At 52.7% G+C, this 22,000-nt stretch overlaps 3 protein-coding genes across 3 annotated transcripts; 2 read left to right on the top strand and 1 right to left on the bottom strand.

Annotated features, from left to right (window-relative positions):
- Positions 1-1,257: 1,257 nt before the first annotated feature.
- J4E79_011782 (uncharacterized protein) lies at positions 1,258-1,937 on the top strand (the record flags this gene model as incomplete). Its single annotated transcript, XM_049360610.1, has 2 exons — positions 1,258-1,628; positions 1,844-1,937. The coding sequence occupies 2 exons, from the start codon at positions 1,258-1,260 to the stop codon at positions 1,935-1,937; spliced, it is 465 nt and encodes a 154-aa protein (XP_049204935.1).
- A 4,983-nt stretch (positions 1,938-6,920) lies between these two features.
- On the top strand, positions 6,921-8,379 carry J4E79_011781 (uncharacterized protein; the record flags this gene model as incomplete). The annotated part of the gene is made up of 3 exons (XM_049360609.1): positions 6,921-6,968; positions 7,290-7,566; positions 7,619-8,379. The coding sequence occupies 3 exons, from the start codon at positions 6,921-6,923 to the stop codon at positions 8,377-8,379; spliced, it is 1,086 nt and encodes a 361-aa protein (XP_049204934.1).
- Positions 8,380-10,801: 2,422 nt separating this feature from the next.
- Positions 10,802-11,272, bottom strand: J4E79_011780 (uncharacterized protein; the record flags this gene model as incomplete). The annotated part of the gene is made up of 2 exons (XM_049360608.1): positions 10,802-11,099; positions 11,148-11,272. 2 exons carry the CDS (start codon positions 11,270-11,272, stop codon positions 10,802-10,804), a joined length of 423 nt encoding a protein of 140 aa, XP_049204933.1.
- Positions 11,273-22,000: the final 10,728 nt, after the last annotated feature.

Genomic DNA, 22,000 nt, shown 5'->3' with positions numbered 1-22,000 from the left:
TATTACAGGCGTTCTTCCGGCCTATTGTCACTGGCCAAAGGCAGAGAATTTTGCCGTGACAGTAATTCAGGACGAGATCAGGCTAACGGAAAACAGTTTGAAACCAGCGTCAAGTAGGACGAAGTATCTGGGATAGGTAGAATGCGAGCCTTCCGATTCATAGGATGTAACTACGTGATTATCCTACTCTACCTCGCGCTCGCGTAAAAAAGACGTTTGTCTGCATCTCGCCTGACAGTATTGCCAGTAGGCCAAGTGGTACTTTAGTCTGTGTTTTCATCGCGGCATCAACTCTCCAATGACATCGCTAGATTGTGGGGGTAGTGCGCGGTGAACTCGTCTACTCATCGAGAAATACCTTGAGCGGCAGGGCATACTAATGCGATCTGAGGTATAGCCTAGCTCGTCATTCGTACGACGCGTAGTTTTCGGCATCATGTCGTGTGGCTTTGCTTTACTTTCAAGGCCAATGTTACACTCTTCAACACAAGTCTTCCCTCTATAATAGTCTCGCGGTTGATCGGGCTCCCTTGAAAGGCGGGAACACCGGTAGGCGATGGATGTAGTGAGTACAAGCGCACAATGCACAACTGTGTCGGAGGACACCCGGCTACTTGGATCTTCATAGCCATCTTTTGCAAGGTCAGTGTCGCCTGCCCCCAAAGAGATTAGCGTGATCAGACACCTAGTCACTCTTTTTTGAAGCTCGGTGGCGACGTATTACCAGCATCGTGGCTGGACCACGGAACCTTCTTATCGAACGCTGGCCCGCGTGGAGGCAACACGTCTATTCACTCGTTGTCTGGCGGACCTTTTCACCGCCGTTATAGCCTGTTGGTACTCGCGTTTACATCACCACTGCACTAGGACAAATTCAGCAATAGCAAAGAAAGCATTCGATCGTCCCTGGATCAGTGTCACGGCTACCCGACAACCTTGGAACGACTGGATGCCAAGCATCTCCGAGACTTACGATCTCACGCCCCGCACACGCACGCGGAGAAACCAAAATCCGATACGAGCTGTATCATCCTGTATCCGCTTTCTGACCCCTCTGACTCTCAGCATAGCGTTCGGTAATTAGCCTGATGTATTGGTATGATGAGAGGCCACACCGCTACAGCGCGTAGACAAGCGACATTTGACTGCAATGCCTTGATCCAAACAAGCTACTACAAAAGACGTCTACCCAACTCAACTCAACGACGCGTGGTGAACAACCGAGCCATTAGACGTAACAACAGGGCTATCGTCAGCATGGGCACTGACACTTCTATCTTTTTCACCGAAGATACTCTCCCTAATGCGCAATGGGCCGAGGACACAATCGAGGACCAAGCAAAAATGCTCGAGGTGAACAACGTGGTAAACCGGGTCTTGTCCACACCTTTTCCGCCCCAGCCCTTGCTGGTTCTGGAAACAAGTACCGATCGCGCCATTCATCTGGCCAAGGCTGCAGTTGATGCTATCGCCAAAGTGAATGCGAAGAAAGGCCGGCCCACTGTAGTCTTCTCTGTCAACGGGCCCGAAGTCCACTGTCAAGTGCTTTTCCGACGCATGCGTCTGCTGAGCCAAAACGACAACCTCCGGCTCGTCCTGATGGCTAGTGGAGCGCAGGATGTCGCACCGTACGGTCATGAAATGCAAGCCAGCCTTATGGCGCAGGCAAGTGATTTGCAATCCTCAAAGATGAACACAGCTGATCAGCAAAAGCACGACGCCTTCATGGTACAGAGAAACTTGGAGCAGTTGACTCACTTGAGAAACACGGTACTCTTATTCACGGGCGATATCACTATACAGCTTTCACATTACTTTCTCTGCAAGTGCACTACTGCCCTAGGTCTGGCATGTCCCTCCTCTTGGCGCGAACCGCCGAGGTCGAGGCCGACGACGGACGACCAAGCATTCGAAACGCAGATTTTGCTGCATCGTAGCCCGGCCGGTGAGACGTATGGGAATGTTCGGGCCATGGGCTGGGCACCAGACCTTCATCGGGATGATGGTGAGAAGCCATGAAAGGAAGGCTGGTAGCGGAATGGCCGACGGCATAACCAGACGACGCCATCGACATACCTCTCATTGCTAAGGATATGCACCGAGGGAGTGCGGCGAATGGACAAGAGGAACGTCATTGGAACGAGTTTGATTGACGTAGCATGGGCAGCCAACGGCATTTGGCTTCTACGTCGGGACCATTGGCGACGTGTGCATGGGTGTATTCTAGTGAGTGTCTTCAAATTCCGCGATGCAAATGCTGATAGATAGCAGTCGCCCCAACAACATTATTTTTGCGTTGCTTAGATCTTGCTGCGCAAGATTCGCGAACGGCCGGTCTGTAAAGACCCTGTATGGTCAATTGGGGGTCTGGAAATGAAATTGGCTTCGACGGGAGACCCACCACATATGACATCTTGATCTCAAGGCCAGAGACGGCACGTCCGCATAATGTCTTGACACATCAGCTTTCTTCTTTTCTAGCTGTGCAGATGGTATCGATGTTTTCGAGACTTCTTTGCATCATGGTATCTGAACCTTTTCCCAGCTCCAATTTTTGAAGGCTCGTTCTTCTTCCATAATATCACGTAACATCCGCTTTGTGCAGCAGGCCAACTGTGCGCGCACCGCTCACACAAAACGCCAATGTTTACAGCTTTAAAACAAGTCAAGGCCTTCCATAGAAGATACCTGGGTGTAATCGTGTCCTGATTCTGGAGGCGATCAGCCTTGTTTCCAGCTGCGTAGAAGAGCTCGTGCTTACACAACATCGCTATAGAACCTTTTGCACTCGATTACTTCCACCTTGGATCACATGGTAACCGAGAAGTGCAATTGAACAGGTAGAGTGAAGAGGTTTTCCCCACCTGGAGTTTTCAGGGTGCGGGAAGAGGTGCTTTCATGATGACGCGCGCCTATCATGGTCGCAAGATGTTTGATGCTGGCTATCAAGGACCTGCACCTTGATGCGCCGCGAGTGGACAAAGGGGACCATGAGCCGCCGCATTGGGGTGGAAGGGAGTCTTGATACCTCCTCCGGCTCTGGAGTGACTACGGAAAGGTTCAGAATATGCATATCTTGAACGCTGCAAGCGGTTAACTTGGGTCGGTGAAAACGTGAATGTGGAAAGTTTCGCGTGTTCGCAGCATATCATGTAGTGGTAGCGCGGCAGCGCTTCGCGGTCAAAGATGCAGTATTGCTGATAGTGTGAGTGATGGTGAAGACATCACTTGCACAAGCTGTCACTGTCCAGCTCAGCATAATCGTTGCTGGATGATGAGACTGTTAGAAACAATTAGGGCTGGCTTGCGTGACGGCTGTAGGCATCAATAAAAGTCACACTGTTCAAACTGTGATAGCCTACATTGACTATCAAGCCGGCAGACTTACTAGTGACGCTAGAAAAGCCTTCCTTTTTCGCGCGAAGCAATAAATCTGCCCACGCGAAGATCCATACATTATGCTCGTGCTACACCACCACGCCCCGAAGGGACTAATTCAACATCAGCATCCCTGTACTGGTCAGGCAGGCGTCTCGTCGTCACGGGGTCTCAGCATGGAAGACACCAAGAAAAGGGAGCAGTGAAGGCGACGCTAGAGACACCAAAGCGAATGTCTGGTCTGGCTGAGTGATTCACGGCCATGAGACATCAAGCGACAAAATCCGGGAGGTAGAAACAGCCAGCAGATATGCAGATGTGTCGGGACAACAAAGAATACACCCAAAGATAATAGACCATTAGTACCTGTGCAGTCTTTAACTCACCCGAAAACGATGCTGTCGCTGTTCCTTGTATGCATCGCTGCTCAGCAATCGCATCTCCGTCAGACATGGCGACCCTGCCGCAGGTATTGCCGTATGAAGCCATGCTGTCCATGAGTGTCAACTACACTCGTCCTTGTTAGCTTCCATGGCGTGGCCTTTGCTCATGAGACGAAGCGCGGGCCACTTCTCGTACCTCAGCGTCTCAGGTTCTCCGACAAAATCTGTGCTCCTGGATCATCACGACAGTGCAAGACATTCTGGTCTAGAGAAGCTCTTTGTGTAAAAGCCTAGCTCACTGACAGTTCGGATAACGGTGCGGGCGGTGTAAGACAGGTCTGAGACTTCAGGATTCGTCGTTTGTTTTGCTGGTGCAAGAGTGCGAAAAGTTGACGCAACATGCAGGACCTCACAGCTCTTCCGCTACATATTCTATGTTTCGTATTAGGTAGAAGCAAATCGCAGTTCCACGAAGGAGAAAATCTTAGCATGCGTTATGATAGACGAGCTGACGAAGAAAGCTCACCTCAAAAAGAAGTGCAAGGTACAGGCAAAGACCAGTGCTTTTCGTCTTCTCTGGTGGTGAATCGGCGACAGTACAACGTGCAGAGATTCCTGTGACCGTTTGGATCCGATTCTAGCCGCACTCGATAGTTGTGGGGACGCTTGAACACGTCGCTGATTTACGAGACATCGTGCGCATGTGGCCCTGTTACGCTTCTCTGAACTCTTATACCACCACTTTGCCAATTTTTGTACGATCCTCTCTCTGCCTGCTCCTTCTTCTTCGTCGCACATTAGTGTTACAAATACATCTTCGTGGTCTTCAACTGTGGATGAAGTAACTTTAACGCACCTGTCCAGCCAAGAGGTATCGCGTTTCCTATGATAGCATCTATTGCCTCGCTCTTGTCTCCACACTCTACAACAATTCATCGTCGATCTGCATTACACTGGTCCAGCTATTTTGAAGCTAACTTCACCCTTCGATCAGAGCACGCATCAGGACCACACTATGTTCAACATGCATATCTACAATTTCTCTCTTCTTGTGTTCTGAAGCGACTAGTTACCGGCGATTTGAACTGCGGACTTAATCAGGTCTGATCGCACTCCGGGCTCGACTCAAAAGAGTCAGCGTCACGCTGGGCACTACAGATGACAGTGTTTGAGGCTGAGTGCGTCAAAACATGCATTCAATCGCCTCCTTAAAGCACCGTCAAAGGCTGCATCCAGCCGATATAGCGCTGTTGCAGTCGGTGCATCACGATCGCAGGTCTGAAGGTTTGTAAGTGCGAGGCGTCTAACCGACTCATACTTTTATGCTGATGTAGGCGCGATTAATCTTTAACATCTTGATGAACCTCTGGCATCTTTGAGTAGAAGCAGGTTCAAACGGCTCTCGACCGCGTTGAAAGAACGCAGACAGTTGGACTTGAGCATCAAGAAACCATCCCCATCGCATACGCAAAAGTAGTGTTCAACTCGAATAAGAGGTTTTAAAATTGTCGGAGCCCACCAACGCCGCAGCATCACGAGACCGCAGTTCATCGATGATGATGTTCTCAACTAACCTTACATCGGTGAAATGAGATAACTCGATGCTCCCTGCGCAGGCTCGAAGGCGAAGGCCGTGATCCTGGAAGAGCGTACCATTCAGGAACCACATCTAATCGCTTGTTGTGGAACGGTGATATGTATGTTAAGGTATTGATTTCGCCGTCCAGATACCGCGACAAGAATTAACCAGCGTGAACGCGATGGAGACGACGCACTATGTTCCGGACGAGGTTGGAAGTGGTGTCGCGAGGCAGCAGGTACATGTGCGTATCCGGTCGCCCTTCAAGAAGAATGTTTGAGGAGCACATGACCATTGTCGACCTTGAGGGGACCTGAGAATGGTGCCGAGGTGTGAGCGATAATGCCATGCCATCTTGCACCACCGCCCATGATGCCGTGCGTCCTCTTCCCACTGTCGTTCGCACTTGAACCAATGGCACATACAGTGGAGAAGGGGTTTGCCTGGGAGTCAGATCGATGCTTGGTCCCGGAAGCGCTGGGAGGACACAAGTCTCATTCTCGTCGCATCATCATGTCGAGCCGAAGATTCGGATCACACCCATGACGACGCTTCGCAACCACAGAGCTGGTGGGTGGATATATAACTCATGGCCGTGTTGCAACAAGAACACTTCCAAGCATCAGATTCGAGCTGGCTCTGTGGCTCTTCGTCCAGTAGATCCGGAACGCATATTTGACAAGGGTCTCAGACAACATTCATTTGTCTTCCCTGCGCGTCCGAATGTTGTGACTTTTCCCACCATACCGCGCCAGGCGTCACCTGTGCTTCGAGCGAAAAGTAGCCTATTCTTCTTCGCGCGAGCGTGCTGTTAAATGCGCCAATGTGCTGGAAACTGCACTTGGAACCAGAGCTGCCTCCCGCGCACTACGAGCGGCGCATGTGTTGATGTGTATCGTATTGGTACAATGCATATTGCTTCGTGTTACCAAGTGATGTTAATGGGCGCTGAGCGTGTGACAAGCATCATTGCCCTTGACGTTGTTATGGATGGCGAGGCCTGCGTTGGAGCGGAGGGCATACGACGTAAGCATCGAGAAACGGCGGGGTGTCGTCACGCTAGTCGAAAAGGCCTAGCGTTCACACGGGGAAATAGAAAATCCGACCCCGGAAGCTGCAGCCCTCGCCACCGAGAGCGCGACCTCCACGCCGACCACCATCACCGCCATCGACCCTAACCATCTCGACCTCACCTGCTAGCCGCCGTCAACCGCAGCCACCGTCTCTCGTCAGCTCCTGGCCCCCGGTCCTCTTCGCCTACCTGTCGCCCTGCCTCAGTCCGCCATCCCCCGGGACCTTTGACGTGCGCCCGGCGTTGTCGGCCTACAGCCCACGCGTCGGCGACTCACGCGTCAAAGGGGCGGTTCTCAAGCAGTCACAGGTCGTGCGGACACGACGGGGACAGCAGTTCACGAGCCGACACCGCGCTTCCGTTCCACCCAGCACCATTCACCGAGCCGGACACAACGAGTCAGGGCTGCTTTCCGCGCGCGACGCGTCAAAAGCCCGGGCGGGTGGGTTTCCCTTGCGCTTGCTTCATCGCAAGGGGGGATATCACTTGTGAGTGATACTTCTGCACCATGGTCCGCTGGCTTGTCTCCAAAAAGGGTGTGCCCGTGTTGGCAAGCGTGAGATCGGACCCTGCTGCACAGTCACCATGTGTCTTGGTCGTGAAGTACAACGAGGAGCCATTGCAGCTTAGCTTCCATTTACAATGCACGACTTTCATTAATGGCTTCGATGATGAGCAAACGTTTACTTTGATCTATGATGCTGACAACCTGATGCGCGACGCAACTACGCTGAGCGATGCTACCACGTCCCTTTCCCACGACCAGTTGACCTCCATCGCACGCGCCGGAAATCCCCAAATAAGAGCATTGGCTTTAACGCTCGCGAAGCCATGCAAGATCAGGTGCCCTTCTTCAACCGCTACCTACACATCGAAGAGCGGATATGAGGCCCCCTTCCACAGCCTGGCTGCCCTCGCGAAAGCTACAGCGATCGACATCACCTTTGACTACAATTGGGTGCACGCCAACAATCGTCCTCCTCTGGAACGCCTGTTCAAAGATATGCAAGCGTATTCGGGGGTCTCTGAGACTACCGATGGATGCAGATACGCGGATTGGGCAATCTTCTGTACCGTTGAAGAAGACCACCAACCACCACCTTCGTACACAAACGCGGTAGACGCGGGTGCATCGCAAAAGCGACCCAGGCGAGGTAGGTTACCTCGTGCCACAATCACCTCGACAATTACTCATACGCAAGATAGTTACACCGCCCTCGCAGCCTGCATCGCCTCCTCATAAACGTCCGCACTACGATCAAGGGTCGCCCACAGAAGTCGCGACATCCTCACCTTGTCCATCCGGCACATCCCAACATTCGCCATCCGAGAAGGAGGAAGCGAAGATAATAAGTGCACACCCATCTCCATACGCCAGTGCCGAGCTCGCCTTCCAAGACGTCGTCAATAAGGCCGTTGAAGCTCAGCTTCCAGCCCTGGTCGAAAGCATGTTGCCCAACATTCTCAGGAGCATATTGCCGGATGTCCTTCATAGATCCCTTGCTCCCAGACGATCACCGTCTTCGTCGCCTCCCCCTAGAGCCAGCTGTACGCCCCAACCTTCGCCTTCCCTCGGCACACTCATAGCCGACCGCCTGGAAGTTCTGGCCAAGGATCACTTGACTTCGATCTTCGCCGATGCCAATGACCAAGCGTACAGCCTCCGTGTTCAAGCTGAGGGAGAGTTTGAGGACGTGGTTGCCGACCACAAGCTCGATGTCGACACAATCAAGGAAGACTGCATACGAGAGCTTGGTGAAGTGGTTGACGATAAGCTGTGCAAGTTCAAGGAGCAGACTGAGGAGATTGTCGAAACTGCCGTGGAAGAAGTGGGCATTAAAAGCGGTGAAGTTCGCGACGACTTCTGCGACGGGCTTGAAGAGTTCGTGAACATAGCTTCTTCTTCACTCAAGAAGTTGAGAGAAGTGAGAGGCCACCGCAATCGTATGTCGACGAGTCAAGACTAAGCATCATGAAGGTGTTCACTACATGATGATTCGTCATCTGTTGCTTGTGATGTCAGTGCTATGCAGCCCCCGACATTGTTTCCTGTCTCATCATACAACACTTGCCTGGCAAGGTCGCATAGTCGCAGGTGACTGGGGCTTTTTGACTCCTGTGCAGCCCCGCGCTCTCCAAATCAAAAGCATCTTCGTCAGCTTTCTTCGGAGTAAGACTTCACTCTTTGACCCAGCTACTTGCTAGGCTTGCGGAGACCGATTTACGAACGCTGGAATCGTAAATCCAGCTTTGCGCACCGCTATACTCAAAGACTTCACTGATCCCCCATCATGGCAGTCATTAGCAGACTCTTGAAATGATGTCGACGCCTTCATACTCTGACAATCGTGCTATCAGGGATGAAATAACAGACTGCGTCTCCCACAAAGACCCCTGTCTAGTCCTAGTTCGAGCTGGTCATCAACGTTAGGCTTTAGTACACGATATGATTGCGATAGCGTGGATGTTCTTGCGATCAGAGCACATCCGTCAGTATCGCCATTTTATGCCACCAGAAACGGAAGGCAGAATGAATGTTGAAACAACTGTTCAGACCGAAGGAGCAGCGCGACGTTGGCTCTGTCGCAGGCGCGACGTATCTGGTTAGCCACCTGCATCGGCTGGAGCAAGAGACCACAACGAACCTCATCAGATCGGTCCAGCTTGCGCGGCCAAGCCAGACCACTTGTGTCGCATCGCATAGTCCGCCTCATCTCACGCTGCACACGAAAGCCGATCGAGCCCGAAGGTCTGCTCTACATCTTGTCAGCTGCCCGCGTCAATGTACGAGGTCTTCCGCCAATCACTACACATGATCACGCCAGCAGCTGTTACGGTGTAGCTGGGATGAGGATATAAGCTCTGGGAAAGCGACATCGTGGAAGAACGAGATGCCTCATCTACCCATGTATCCGACTTGTGATCGAAGCCGGAATAACACTTGTCTCACCCATCCTGGCATGTGCGACAACCCGGATACAATGTCGCACCCACCAAGATCATGTCCTTCTCATGTCTGCGCAGGCCGGTAAGTCTTCGCATCTAGGTGTAGCTCTCGGCAATGATGTCGCGCTCCGAAACCTCGCCATAGCTCGGGTAACTACTGCGGACTGGCGTGAGGCCAAGGGTAGGGATGAAATTGTTAGAAGCACCAGCATTGGCGCAAATCGTTTGTTCTTCGGGTGGTGAAGAAACAGAGCGCTTAATGTCAGGTCTCGTTCATATGGTGATGGTTGTCGGCATGGTCATCCTCCCAACTTCTGACATAGGACCTTGGTATCGGCTGCAGTCTTCGGATCTTCTAACGCTACCCGCTGATGTGCATCCAGCGGCCACACGTGCGGCTCTGAACCTTTGGAATTGTACATCACTCGTTGGAGACGCCGATCTGACGCAGCCGGCGGAGGCGAGCACAGAAGACATACTCTTCTCAACGCTAGTGTCACCTCCGGTGTTGTGTCAGTATAGATTCAGTCTATTAGCCTGCTCGCAAGACTTTTCGTCTTCATCAGATATGCGGTCACCGCTACGTTTCTATACGCTATTGCATTACGAAAGCGCCCTCTTCGAAGGCACACTCATGTTCCTTCTCCGCGACCATGCTGATCTGTCGCCCCGCTTTTTGCCTTTTGCTGACGTCCTCAACGATCGATTATAGACTTCGGTTTGCGACGAGGCTGCCGTCCCAGATTGCGCATACTTCACTCGTACTCGTTTCCAGTTCTTTACCCACACATCATACACGTTGTTGGTTGCGTAGACGCTTTTATCAGCAGAACCCACAAACACGCGTCGCTATATCTGGAAGCAGCTTTTGGTTTCCATATTACGTGCTTGAGGTACTGGCAGTGAGCATGATCCTAACTCTTCGTGGTCACGATATACGCTGACTTCTCACACCGACACAACCCACGTCTGCATCCAGGCTTCCTCTTGGCCCTGCCCCAGCGCTGATAACAAGCAAGCTCATCCGTGCTGCGAGATTTGTCGCACATACCAGTCCCCCAAATGATTGGATGACGATCGTTCTCTCCAGTCGAGACGTCGCAGTGTGCCCACGAGGAACGCTGCGAACGCTACCTGATACCCACTTGCATATCGCGCGTCGTCAGTCAGTAAACCTGCATAGAAAGCGACGCCTCGCGGTCAGTCGCTGACATCTACCCGGGGTTGCGATTATTGACTCTCGCAGCTGAGCATGCAGCAAGAGCGAGCGGCCAAGACCGTCTCTTCAAGGTCGGAGATCCTGTGTCCTGATGAACAACATCATTTCTGCATCAATTCATTCATGAAGGCAGTGTGAAAGGCATCACGGCTCGAGGAAAGAACACAATGTAGAAGTCTGCTCATTTCTATTCGTAGATCCCTCAATCTCATCTCCCTAGTTTCCTAAGAGCTGTACAGCCCGAAGCTCTTCGGCCCAACGTACGTCTCCTGCCCGTCCTTCTTCTCGATCTGGTCCGCGGAAATGGTGTGGTTGCCGACTGTGAAGGAGATTGGTGTGATCTGCTGGCTCACGGAGAAGTTGAGGCTGCCATCATCTTCCCTGATCACGGCAAAAGTGCGCGAAGATCTCTTGCATGTACCTTCGGAGACACTCGGAAGGGCTCCATCACCCTTGGCAGACGTGTCGCACTCAGTGGGGATCGTCTCGCCGTTCGCATGCTGACGGACTTGGAAGTCGTAGCTGCGCGCTTGTTAGATGGGCGATGAGTGACGAGGAAAGAAGACGTACTAGCACAGTCCGCCGTCAGCGACACAGTATGCAGAGAAGTTGTCGACATCGTATCGAGGCGTGACATCGGCTGCGGCGCTGGCCACGGCAATAGCAAAGAAAGACGCGATAGCGGAGAACCTCATGATGACTGGGAGGAGGAGGTATGTATTTAGAAGGGAGATGAAAACTGTTCCGATGTTGTTGCAAATGGACAGATCAGAAGAGGTAGGTAGGATGCGGATAACTCGAGGTCTTTACGTTGGCGACCACTCTACGCTTACCCACCGCTACATTGCGCGACTAGCTGCCTTGGTAAGCTGATCGCGAGCACGTTACGTCTTGCCTCGTTAGTATACCCTATTTCCACAGCGATCTTTCTATGAATAGCGGTGTGCAGCTCGATGTGGAAGCTTATCCTGACGTCTTACCCCCGCGGTATCGCCGAATACGATGTACGAAATGACCCGAGTCTTCCGAGACTACCGCGGCTAATGTTGCATAGTGCGCCGACGTGGTGTATGCAATTCTGCCGAGTCTTCGGGCGTAAGCATCATCTTGTTCTGCGGAATCTTCTGCATGATCCGTTGTTGTACGAGGTCGGGCGTACGTGGGATTGTAGTGTGTGTGGTATCGAGGATACTACGCTTCAGGATTTCTTGTTCGTGATATGGGTGTATGCGATGAATCTCATCCTACCGCTCGAATTAGTAGTCCCCAATGTGAACGCGCTAACTGCGCACGGCAGCCGACCTCGCGTTGTGCTCGCGCTGCTCCCTTCTCTCTGAGACTCGTCGGGATACTCAAACGACTGCCTGGCATAGTCACGGCAAGACTGGATATAACGGCAAACTTGATGTCAGATTGTCAAGCGGCCCAGGGTGGCAATCCGCTCTATCTTAGCGCCTTGCGACACCTTCGCTTGCACAATGGCAAGTGTTTTGTTACCCTGGAAGCTCGTGAGAGATCCTCGCATAAGGGGCTGAGCGGACAGCCGAGAAGGGATTCGAGGGTCGTTGTGTGTGACCTGAAGTCTCGCAAGTCATGGTCCGGCATGAGGGTATCTGGTAGAGGAAGAACATAAACGTGTCGAAAGATCTACTCGACATCATGAGACACACAGTAGCATGAGCTTCACATTGAACAATGATAAGATACCTCAACTTCTTGCATGCATTCTGTAAGCCGTGGGTTTCGAGCACGAGAGTCGCGTTATCGCGCTGTCACGAATTGTCCAGTCGCAAATTGTTCGCGGACGGGGTCGCAACAGCGGACTACATTCTGGGTACCCTGTCTTCCAGGAACTCATCTGGGTCGTCACTCTCGAGCCACACTGGGCATTCGACGGGAGTCTGTTCAAGAGCCGTCGTTAGACCGCCAACCTCGCGCCCAATTCTCCAAAATCCGTTCCTGGTCTTCCGCACTAGAACCCCAGTACGGAACACAGAGTTCACCACCGCGAGTACGCAGACCTCTCGCATGATATATTCCGTGAATATCAAGAAAGGGACAATCCTTCCCGCTGCAATGCGTCTCGCTCAGTTCGTAACTCCACCAACCCGCCGCATAAGCTTTTACAAATTCTTGTTGGCTTGGCATGCGTCCTCCTTTCCTGATCTTGTTTAGCCAGTTCCAGGACTGAATTAACACTGACAGAATGTCACTGCGCTTGTTAAGGGTTGAGTGATGGGATGAGTAGAACGGGTGGATATACGGGAACGGTAGATTGGCGAGGAAATGAAGCGTCGTTCTGTAGGCCAGAGCAAAGTTACAGGGGCACCAGGTCTCAAGTTCCTCTGATGAAGCAGGTAGCGATGCGAGGTCGAAGCCAGAAGTTGAGAAGGCATTGGAAAGATGGTCCCGCAATCGGCACGGAGGACATGTACGGTTCCTGTTGATCATAGCGAGGTCGTCGTCCGGAGGTTCATATCGAAGCGGCTCCCAAGGGGCGGAGGCAAGTGGTCGTGAATCAATTGTTTCCCCATACTGGGCAGAGCAGGGAAAGTCGTGGCATTGACTGAGTATCTCCCACGCATATCGCCCACGCTCGAAGATCTGGGATCTAATCTGGAATTCCTAATCCAGTCAGCAATGCATGCGCAGAAGCATACAGGGTGAGGAATGTACGCTTAGCTGCTGGCTACCTGGGGCTAACAGACTACTCCAGTTTGGGTGGTTGTGTGGACTTGGACCAGCCCAACACTTCCTGAAATGATTCCAACCCTCATATGCGTCTTTCCAGGGCTGTTGAAGGTCGGGATAAACGCGTGAATAGCCGCCGAGTATGAGGTCTGGATCAGAATGAAGAAAGGTTGGGGGGCAAGCTGACGTCCAGCCGGACAAAGGGCCAGTACCGTCATTTCTAGTCGGTGTAGTGAGGTTGCCGGCATCGAGTGAAGAGTAAAAGGAGCCCAGCAATAACAGAGTAGTCCAAGATACAATCTTCTTAGCGAATGGTCGGTCTAGAAAATAGTTAGCAATGCTGGGACTTGGTATTCAGGGCGAGAAATCTGGGGAGTGATGAGCTTACTCCAGATAAACCATCGAGCTCCCTTCATTGCCACACCACCAACAAACGCTACAACTACACCGGGAATGCGAAAGCTCATTGTTCCGACGTGCCAGACACTACTGAGAAGTTGCGGTGGTATATGATTGGGGAGCTTATCAGTGAACCGTGTGCAACATTGACGAACTTTTGCTGATAGAGGCAGTGTTGGCAAAGGGTTTCTGTCAAGGTAGGCCAGCTGGTGTGCGTCGAGCGGGATACTAAGTGCTTTTCTGTACCTGGGAAATTGAAGAGTATTGTATCGATCATCGTGCATGCTTGATACGCTTGGGATGCTGGGCCTGCGATTTGCGTTCTGGATCGGTGGAGACACGAACTCCGAAGCGACGTGGAGATCTGACAGAGGAATCGCCATGGAGAGAGGGAGAATGAGCTAGATTCTGACAGATGCGAATCGTAGCAAGAACTGGGGTTCTGTCAGAACATCATGTTGGTCATGAAAAAATCAATTCAACTTGCGTGGCCACGACGGAGCGATATCGAAGCAAAGTAACTTCTCTGCTAGATTGAGTGGTGGAGATCTGGCACAAAAAGACTGCGTACTCGGGTAGTACGGACTCGGGAGCAACAAAGACTTCCAGGACTCCTTTCATCGCGACGATGCCGTCCTTAGAAAGAGTCCGAAACAGGTCATCATCAATGGGAAGTCTACATTCTTCCCAGCTGCATAGGCATTTCTGAACGGCTGTCAGGCTACGCCCCGTTGTTCATCAGGCAAGAGTTCCAAAAGCGAATGCTAAGACGTTTCATTGGAAGCCTTCCGCCCCGATATCTCTTTGTTGCCTTTTGTTTGGCACCTGCATTCGTCATAAGTCACTCATAGAAGTGGTGCCATCGGGCTTTGGTATATGTGTGAGTGCGCACTGTCCAGAGACGTTGTCCCTGGTCGTAGACCGCGTACGTAAACTCAGAGCGTGACAAGAAAGAATCACAGTCTACCAAAAGCAATGGATCGTGGCGGTTGTCTTTGAACAGTGTTGCGAGACGACGAAGAGATGACTGCGCGCCACAGGAGCCTGTCTCGGCGTCATCCAAGAGCACTGTGTGAGGATGACACCAGGTTCGTCAGGCCGAAGGGCCGCTCTCCAGGCCTGGTATGCTTCGCCAGACCTCCGATGAGCTGTCCACGCTCTACTTCACCTACAGGCTCTGTTCCTATCATGTCCGGGCTCGAATTGTATGCATGGAGGTGGGGCTGGACGTCGTGGTGCGGATCTGCAAGGTGTGCGTGGTTGCGTTGTCGTCATACGATGGATCGGTGTAAAGACGTATCGGTAAGAGAGGCTCGTCGACAGCGCTCGATCTAGTGGCGTGGCTGCTTCCCTGACGAGAGATGTTAGCGATGACTACAGGAATTGGGTGCTATGTACAATGCCTACCTGTTCACACTGAACCGTCCAGTTGCTTCGTCCATAGCCTCCACCACGATTCATTGCCCAAGTCTTGTATTCATTCCAATGCCGTCGAGACAACCGCCAGCATTTGCGCTGACGGCCCTGATGAACGCTGCAGTCCTGCGTCGACTCGATGGATGGTCGTGATGAGGGCGTACTCTGTGTCGAGATACTTGCAGTGGGAGTTGCCGCAGGGCAGCCTTTGCTGACGATGCGCGAACGACAGCCGGCTCGACACAATGCCCGTATGCAACTGTGTCTTGACTGCCCAATGTCGCATCTCCATCGGTTATATGTGCGCTGTTTGCGAGTCGTCGGTAAGGCCGCGGTCTCGTACGAAGGTCAGCGCATGGCCCGTTGCTGGGTGATGGGATGGTTCGGCGGATGGGGCCTTCAGAATCGGAGTCGACACTGTCGCACATACTGTACAGTGAGAGCGCGCCCACCCTGTGGTCGTTGCAGTTGTTGCACGGCCCAACCCCGAAGTGTGCCACTGGACCAGTCCAGAGAGGAATGCGAGACCCGAAGGGCGAAGCACAGCCTTGATGTATTCTTCGTCGGGAGCGGCATTCGAGAGCTGCCTATGGCGGACGGAATGAGTGGGTGAAGGCTGCAGGGGTGCGAACGGGTATGGAGGCATACTCGCGCATTGGCGTACGAGCAACGCTGAGGTGCGGTATCGGTTGCGTGTGTTGTCGGTATGGGTCTGGCATCGCGACGGTGCTAGCGACGGCGTATCCGCTAGGGTAGCCAAATGCTATGGGATGTATGTCGATTCGATGCGCGTGATACCATGCGTTGTAGGCGACATCCTGGGTCGCATGAGTGTGCGGTCGGTGTATCGGGTGGTGTACGCAGTCGGGTGGGTGGTCCTGGCCGGGGCGGCGTGTGAGTTCAGGGCCCTCTGGCCGTCGCAATCCTCTCGAGTCACGCGACCGGACGGACGAGGCTGCGCGTACGCGTGTGGAGAAGGAGAGTTGAACATATCGAGTGAGAGGAGCGGGTGGGCCATGGTAGGTCATGTCAACCGCCGTGCTGGGTACCATGACGCCATGTTTGTGAGCGATGCGTATGGCTAGCAACAAATAGCGATTGAATGCGCATCAACGGCTAAGGCAATGGGTTTGTGCCTTGTTTGGTGCTTCGAGGTGGGGTCGGCATGTTGATGTGTGATGGTAAGGGCGGCTTACTGAGGGTGGCTCGCTGAGGGCGGGGCCTGGCGCGGCGTTCCTCCAACGCGGCCCGGCACGGACCGCCGACGGGCGCAGCTGCAGGCACACTTCGCCAGCTGCCGTGCGCCTTCCATTGACGTCTGCATCATGAGAAAATGATCACATTTCGGCCAAACCAGGAAAGCGCGGCAAGATCCAGCGCGCAGCATCTAGGCCGATGATCGAGCGATGCTGCCGTCGCATCTTTAACTAGACATGAGCACATTCTGGCTGCTGCAGTCAGGCAAATTGAGCTGTTCAGACGCCGTCCACCGTCCATCACTATCTCCGACAGCTCAACCAGCTCCGCGTTATATGTCCGTATACATGCTTTGCAAAGTTAGCGAAGAAAGCATTGGCTTTCTCATCTATAACTGTCTGCCCGATGCTGCTGTCCCAGTCTCTACTCTAGGTAACCCAGAGCTATGTACCCACCTGCTGTTGTCTCTACCGCTTTCGTGTTGTCGCGATGAAGAAAGACATCTGCAAAAATATCGTGCGTGAGACTACGCCATATGCCAGGCGCAAAGCACTTCAGCCTAGTTGCTCGACCCTCGTTGAGAGCGGCCTCGTGGACTGCGGCCTGCGCTCGCCTTGTCGAGTCTACGTGAAGCCACTGCTGCCCTGCCCTGAATGAACGTGGTATTCTTTGTTGAGAGAAGGGTACGCGGTCGGGCACGAGGACGTTCTTCCAGACATTCGCTTCACTTCGCTTCGTTGGGCATCCTCATGGTACGCGGGCATGTCTTTAGGATCAGGCTGGACGGATGACGTCGAGGTATCTGTTACTGCATCCGGCTATCAGTATGCCATGATCAAAGCACGTGGTGCGCGCACAACTCACCAGCCAACTGATGAAGACCCCGGCGGCTGCGAATGGGCTGACAACGTCGCAGTGCCGTGATACTATGAACTAGAAGGTGGAACAGCACAACAAAGCCGTCGCACGTCGAACAGTCTAATGCCGTAGATTGGTATGATGAATCTGGCTTCTAAGTGATACCAAAGGCGCGTCTTTTCAGTTCTCGTTCTCATTGATCTCGTCATGACTGGTGCTCAGAGACCGGCTCACCTGGGCAATCACTGGCAAGCGTGAACGTACTAACCCAATCGGGAGTCCTCCGCACCAGCTCCGCATGCAGTCGTCTTTGCCAAAGGGCGAAGTGAGAGCAAGAGGCGAGTCAGCAGCGTCTAGAAGCTGTGTCTGCGCCCTGGCAAAGGACGCCTCTTGCTTTTGAACCACGCTAGAACTGGCTTTCATGGCCTCAAGTAGCGAGATGGAACATATGACTACTATTCCAGGGCTACTACACCTATCACAACCCATGCCGACCTCAACGTCTTGACGTGCAGATTATTCTGTTTCTACGGAGTAGAACTCCGGGCATACGTTCCCGACAGACATTCCTGAACACACAACGCTTGCCTAACCTCTCATACACCCATATCTGACCCAGACAACCAAAGCCAGCATCTTTTCTTGACGGAAGTTTGCTCCGCAGTTCAAGCCGTAAAACATTGGCTCTGCTGGCCTTGTTGACTTCGAGTCACCGGACGCCGCAACCTGCCTGTTCGTGAACCAGACCGCCGACTACCGCGCAGACCCACCAAAGGCTCAGACTCTATAGTACCTCCAAGTCCTGAACTCATCTTAATGCCTTGCAGTTGCTCGCCCATGGCCCAAGCCTGCAAGTGGCGAATCTTCGTCAGATGTTCGACATATACCAACTTAGTGTTCAAGATTCCCGAAGCCCAGCAACTCATGTTGTGACGTTTGTCACATTCTGAGAACCAGTCGATGAACAGAAAATAGCGGTTCGACACGAATGTCGTGGTGATATGGCTGGTGTAGACAAGATACTCGGCGTCGTTTGCGAAGGCGGCTCGATTCTGCAATTAACGCAGGTAACTGACCATGACGGCGCCGTCGAGCGCGCGCTCTGCTAGCTTATTGGGCATGTAAGTACCGAGAGATAAGGACTCTTTCCGCTAGGGCTGCTGTGTTTCTTGGTTCTATGAAGGTTAGCACCATCGTAGAACGTCCGCATGAAGAGGGACTTGCCTCTTCGTCATTCAAAATCCATCCGAATCGGTACACGGAACAAACTTATCGACTGTTGCATAAGCAGACACATAATATCCTCTAGCCGCGTGCGGCTCAGCCTGCGGAAAAGCGCTCGGCAAGTGCTCGTATTCCTCCTTCAACAGGGGCGGGGTGAAGAGGGTACTGAGTGGGAATCCGATCGGAACCCTTATGTTCTATGGCCCTCGGCAGGCTCAGGTTTCGGCGAGTTTAGGTGTCGAAAGCAGCGGCGTAGCATCTCGGCCTCTTTTGTCCACACATGACGGACGCGCATGTCTTTGACAAGTTCCCTGGCCTGGGTGCTGATGAACTGAGTCTTTTTGTTTTGAGACTGTATAGCTTCGTCGAGACTCTTGAGGTGCGCTTGTAGCTCGGGTGGGCGGTGATCATCGGAGATGTCCAGCTTAAGGCCGCGACGACGGTAGGCTCATTTGATAGCGTCGACGTTGGTGGACTGGCTCGTCGACGACAATGATACCAATTCAGTCTTTGTTGACAGGCCAGAAGAGTCTTAGAGAAGTCTCATATCGGCTTGGGTAAGTGATGGGTTGTTTTAGAGAGGACCTTTGCGTTCTGAGGTGGGTTGCAAGAGTCAGACGCGGAGGTAGAGTCTCGCTTTCTCTTATGTGCTATGATAGGCAGTCTGAGAAGTGAACCGTGAAACTGAGATTGCGCGATGTCGTTTAAGGCGAGGGTGTCAGTACGGTCGCGATGCCTCACCTATGGGACTAGGCTAGCGCTGGGCCCACCGACCTTAGCGTCCATGCGCCTCATCGTATCGATCGGGAAGAGCTCCATCAACTGCTGAAGCTATGGAACCTTAACTTGCCATCATCGTGGAGTCACAATCATGGATCGCTGGCATTCACCTCGATACTTTGTCCGGAGGCTGGAGGGGCCACTTCGTAATCTTTTCTGATCCTCCAGGCGAGTCGGCCAGCAAACAGTGAATGAGGCGAGTGAAGAGGGGAACGGAACCGAATACCATTACCAAACAAGAGAGCCAAGCGCAAACAGCGATCGACACGATCCCGGTGCCCAGACCAGAAGGCTCTGCCCAACGACTTCATCTTTCATAAGTTCGACGATAACCACCACTGGGGCGTCGGAGAAAGCACTCAGCTCGCCTTGCATATCAGGGGTTCAAAAAGAACTCCTCATTAGCTACTGTTTGCTCAGGGCAGTCGGAATCGCCACCATGCGAAATCGCGATATGGGAATGGACTCGCGTTTCGACATGTTTCGTTCATCACATCTCTTTATACGCCTGTGACTGGTTAGGAGCATACCCGTTGGCGGTTTCTTTACCCAGCTCGAGGCAGAGGGTCACGCTTGGGAGCCGTGTGGCGTGAGCGGGGAGCTGCCAGTCATGCGTGGTGGCCATGGCCGGGATGTTCTGACGAGTCGTATCCGCCATCCGTGGCATTTGGCGGCGGCAGATGTGCTTGTAGATGTTGCTGAACTTGTGGGCCTTGGAGTAGATGTTTGCAGTAGTAGCGGTCGGAGAGTAGGAAGGTCGCTTACGTCACTGGAAGCCGGAAGGGCCGGCAAAACTTCGGTGCGACACATGCATTCGGCATGCTTCCAGTGACGCACGCAACCCCGCCCCCATCACTGCCCTCTGCCGTCTACCATTTCAAGACCACGGCTGTCCGCCCACGAGAGAACTGAGCTCTCCCAGGAAGCCTTTTATTTCCCCCAAGAATGCCAAGCCACGATTATCACGCTGATGCGAAGTCTGAGGCAAATGCCACTGGAGGCACCGTTCATGCCATTACGTCAAGAACCTCGTTGGGACAAGGAAGCGGATGGTTCCTCCACCATGTGGTTACTACATTCAGTATGTTAGTCTGCACGCATTAATTATGCAGCTCATAGTCGTAGTGCGCTTATCGCAATAGCGCGCACTTACACAAAGCTTCATCTTCTCTTTTCTCTTCGACAATGTATGGCGTGGCGCCCGTCCGGTGACTGTTGCCCAGCCTACACAAATGAGACGACGCGTCAGGATCAAACTAATTCCAATTCATCTTCCTTTCCGACAAGATGCTATTCTCGAGAACGGGTATTGGAAGATTGAAATGCCGTCACTGAGCGACGGGCTTGTCTGGCCACCGCACATGTCATTCTCGCCGCCGCCGAAGTAGCTAGGACCCGCGGCTGCATTTTCCGACTCCCCTCATGGCAGGCTAGCTCAACCCGCTCCGTAAAACTGGCTGCTGAAATTGCTGGTGAGCTGGCCAAGTGCAGAGGTGATGGGTACAGTTGGCAGTTGCTCTTTCGAACATCGCTACCTCAGATCTATTGGACTAGTCTGGGAACGATAGCGCTTCTCCCTGCCGACCCCGCAATGCAGGGTCATATCACATACCCCAGTCACCCGCAACAAGCGATTCGCAAGAAACGCTGTTTGGTTATGGTCAGATACCGAACATCTTTGTTGTGATCCCTGCTAAGAGTGCATACTTGCTAGGCATCTTTTTCCAGGACACAACAACCAAATACTTTACTCTAAATACAGCATCAAAAGAAAGACTAGAAACTCTTAGTTGCCATCAAGCAAGCGCCGGCTGTATGTATAGCGCACGTACAGCCCAGGAGTATATCAGCTTGAGAACACAACCATGGCTCCCAAGTCAGACACGCGGATCAACAGGCCTCAGTGGACTCTCTGGAGGCAGATCGCGATATGGCCCTAACACGATTACGCGATCAGGTACCTCTCGGTCATCTGCATCGTTACCAGAAGAATGAATTCCCAATCCAATAAATCTTCTTTCAAAATGAGAAGCACTGCAGAAGGCCGCACAGGAATTGCTGATTCCGTGAGAGACAAAGATCGTGAGCCGCGTCACACGGTACTCCCGGTGTGTGTAGCTGTGGACGATAGTTCATATCTTGATTATCCAACAAGTTAATGTGTCTTGGGCAACAGGAACAACAGACCGCCGTCTGCCATCCAGCCGTGGTCCAGTCATATACATGCGATGATAGCATTCTGGACGACCTTACACACACCTGTTGACCTACAAAGCGGCTGCTTATCTCTTGATTCTTGACGCGTCCGTTGCATCATGCGCGCGCCTGAGACTTTAAGGTAGCACTGTCTTTTCCACCTCCCGCACTAGTCAACAGATCGTGTCGGTGAAGTGAACATGACTACCTCATGCACGCTCATTGCAGTCTCTCCAGTGTGCTGAGTCACACTACCGATCTACATGATGCCGAGTGCGGAACTGCAGCGCTCTCGAGTGCTTCTTACCGCCTGTCAACTTCAAAACTTGTCCGCAGTATCTACTGTCTCTGCGGATGAACCCAGTGAGTCCATCTCATGCAGACGCCATCCATTACGGCCCATGAGCACGTTCATATGCCACAGCGGGCGCACGCCGTGGAAGGGCTTTGTCTCACAGCATGAGGAATGTCAGTAGTCAGACTGTCTCATCCACCGATGGACAAACACGCTCACACAGCGCCAAGACACTAGCAAACGGGAGTACGCGTGCAAAACAAACTCGACGCTCCCACATTCGATTGAACTACTCACCGCTCTCACAAGATATAAAAAGAGAAGATTTCAGTCTTCCAAGCGCTCCATTGGAGCTACCGCTCTCATC

This window comes from Alternaria viburni (genome assembly GCF_023758015.1).
Source record: "Alternaria viburni strain BMP 2772 chromosome Unknown scaffold_50, whole genome shotgun sequence".
Lineage (NCBI taxonomy): Eukaryota > Fungi > Ascomycota > Dothideomycetes > Pleosporales > Pleosporaceae > Alternaria > Alternaria viburni.
The sequence above is the reverse complement of the archived record's forward strand: the minus strand, read 5'-3'. Positions and strand labels throughout refer to the sequence as shown.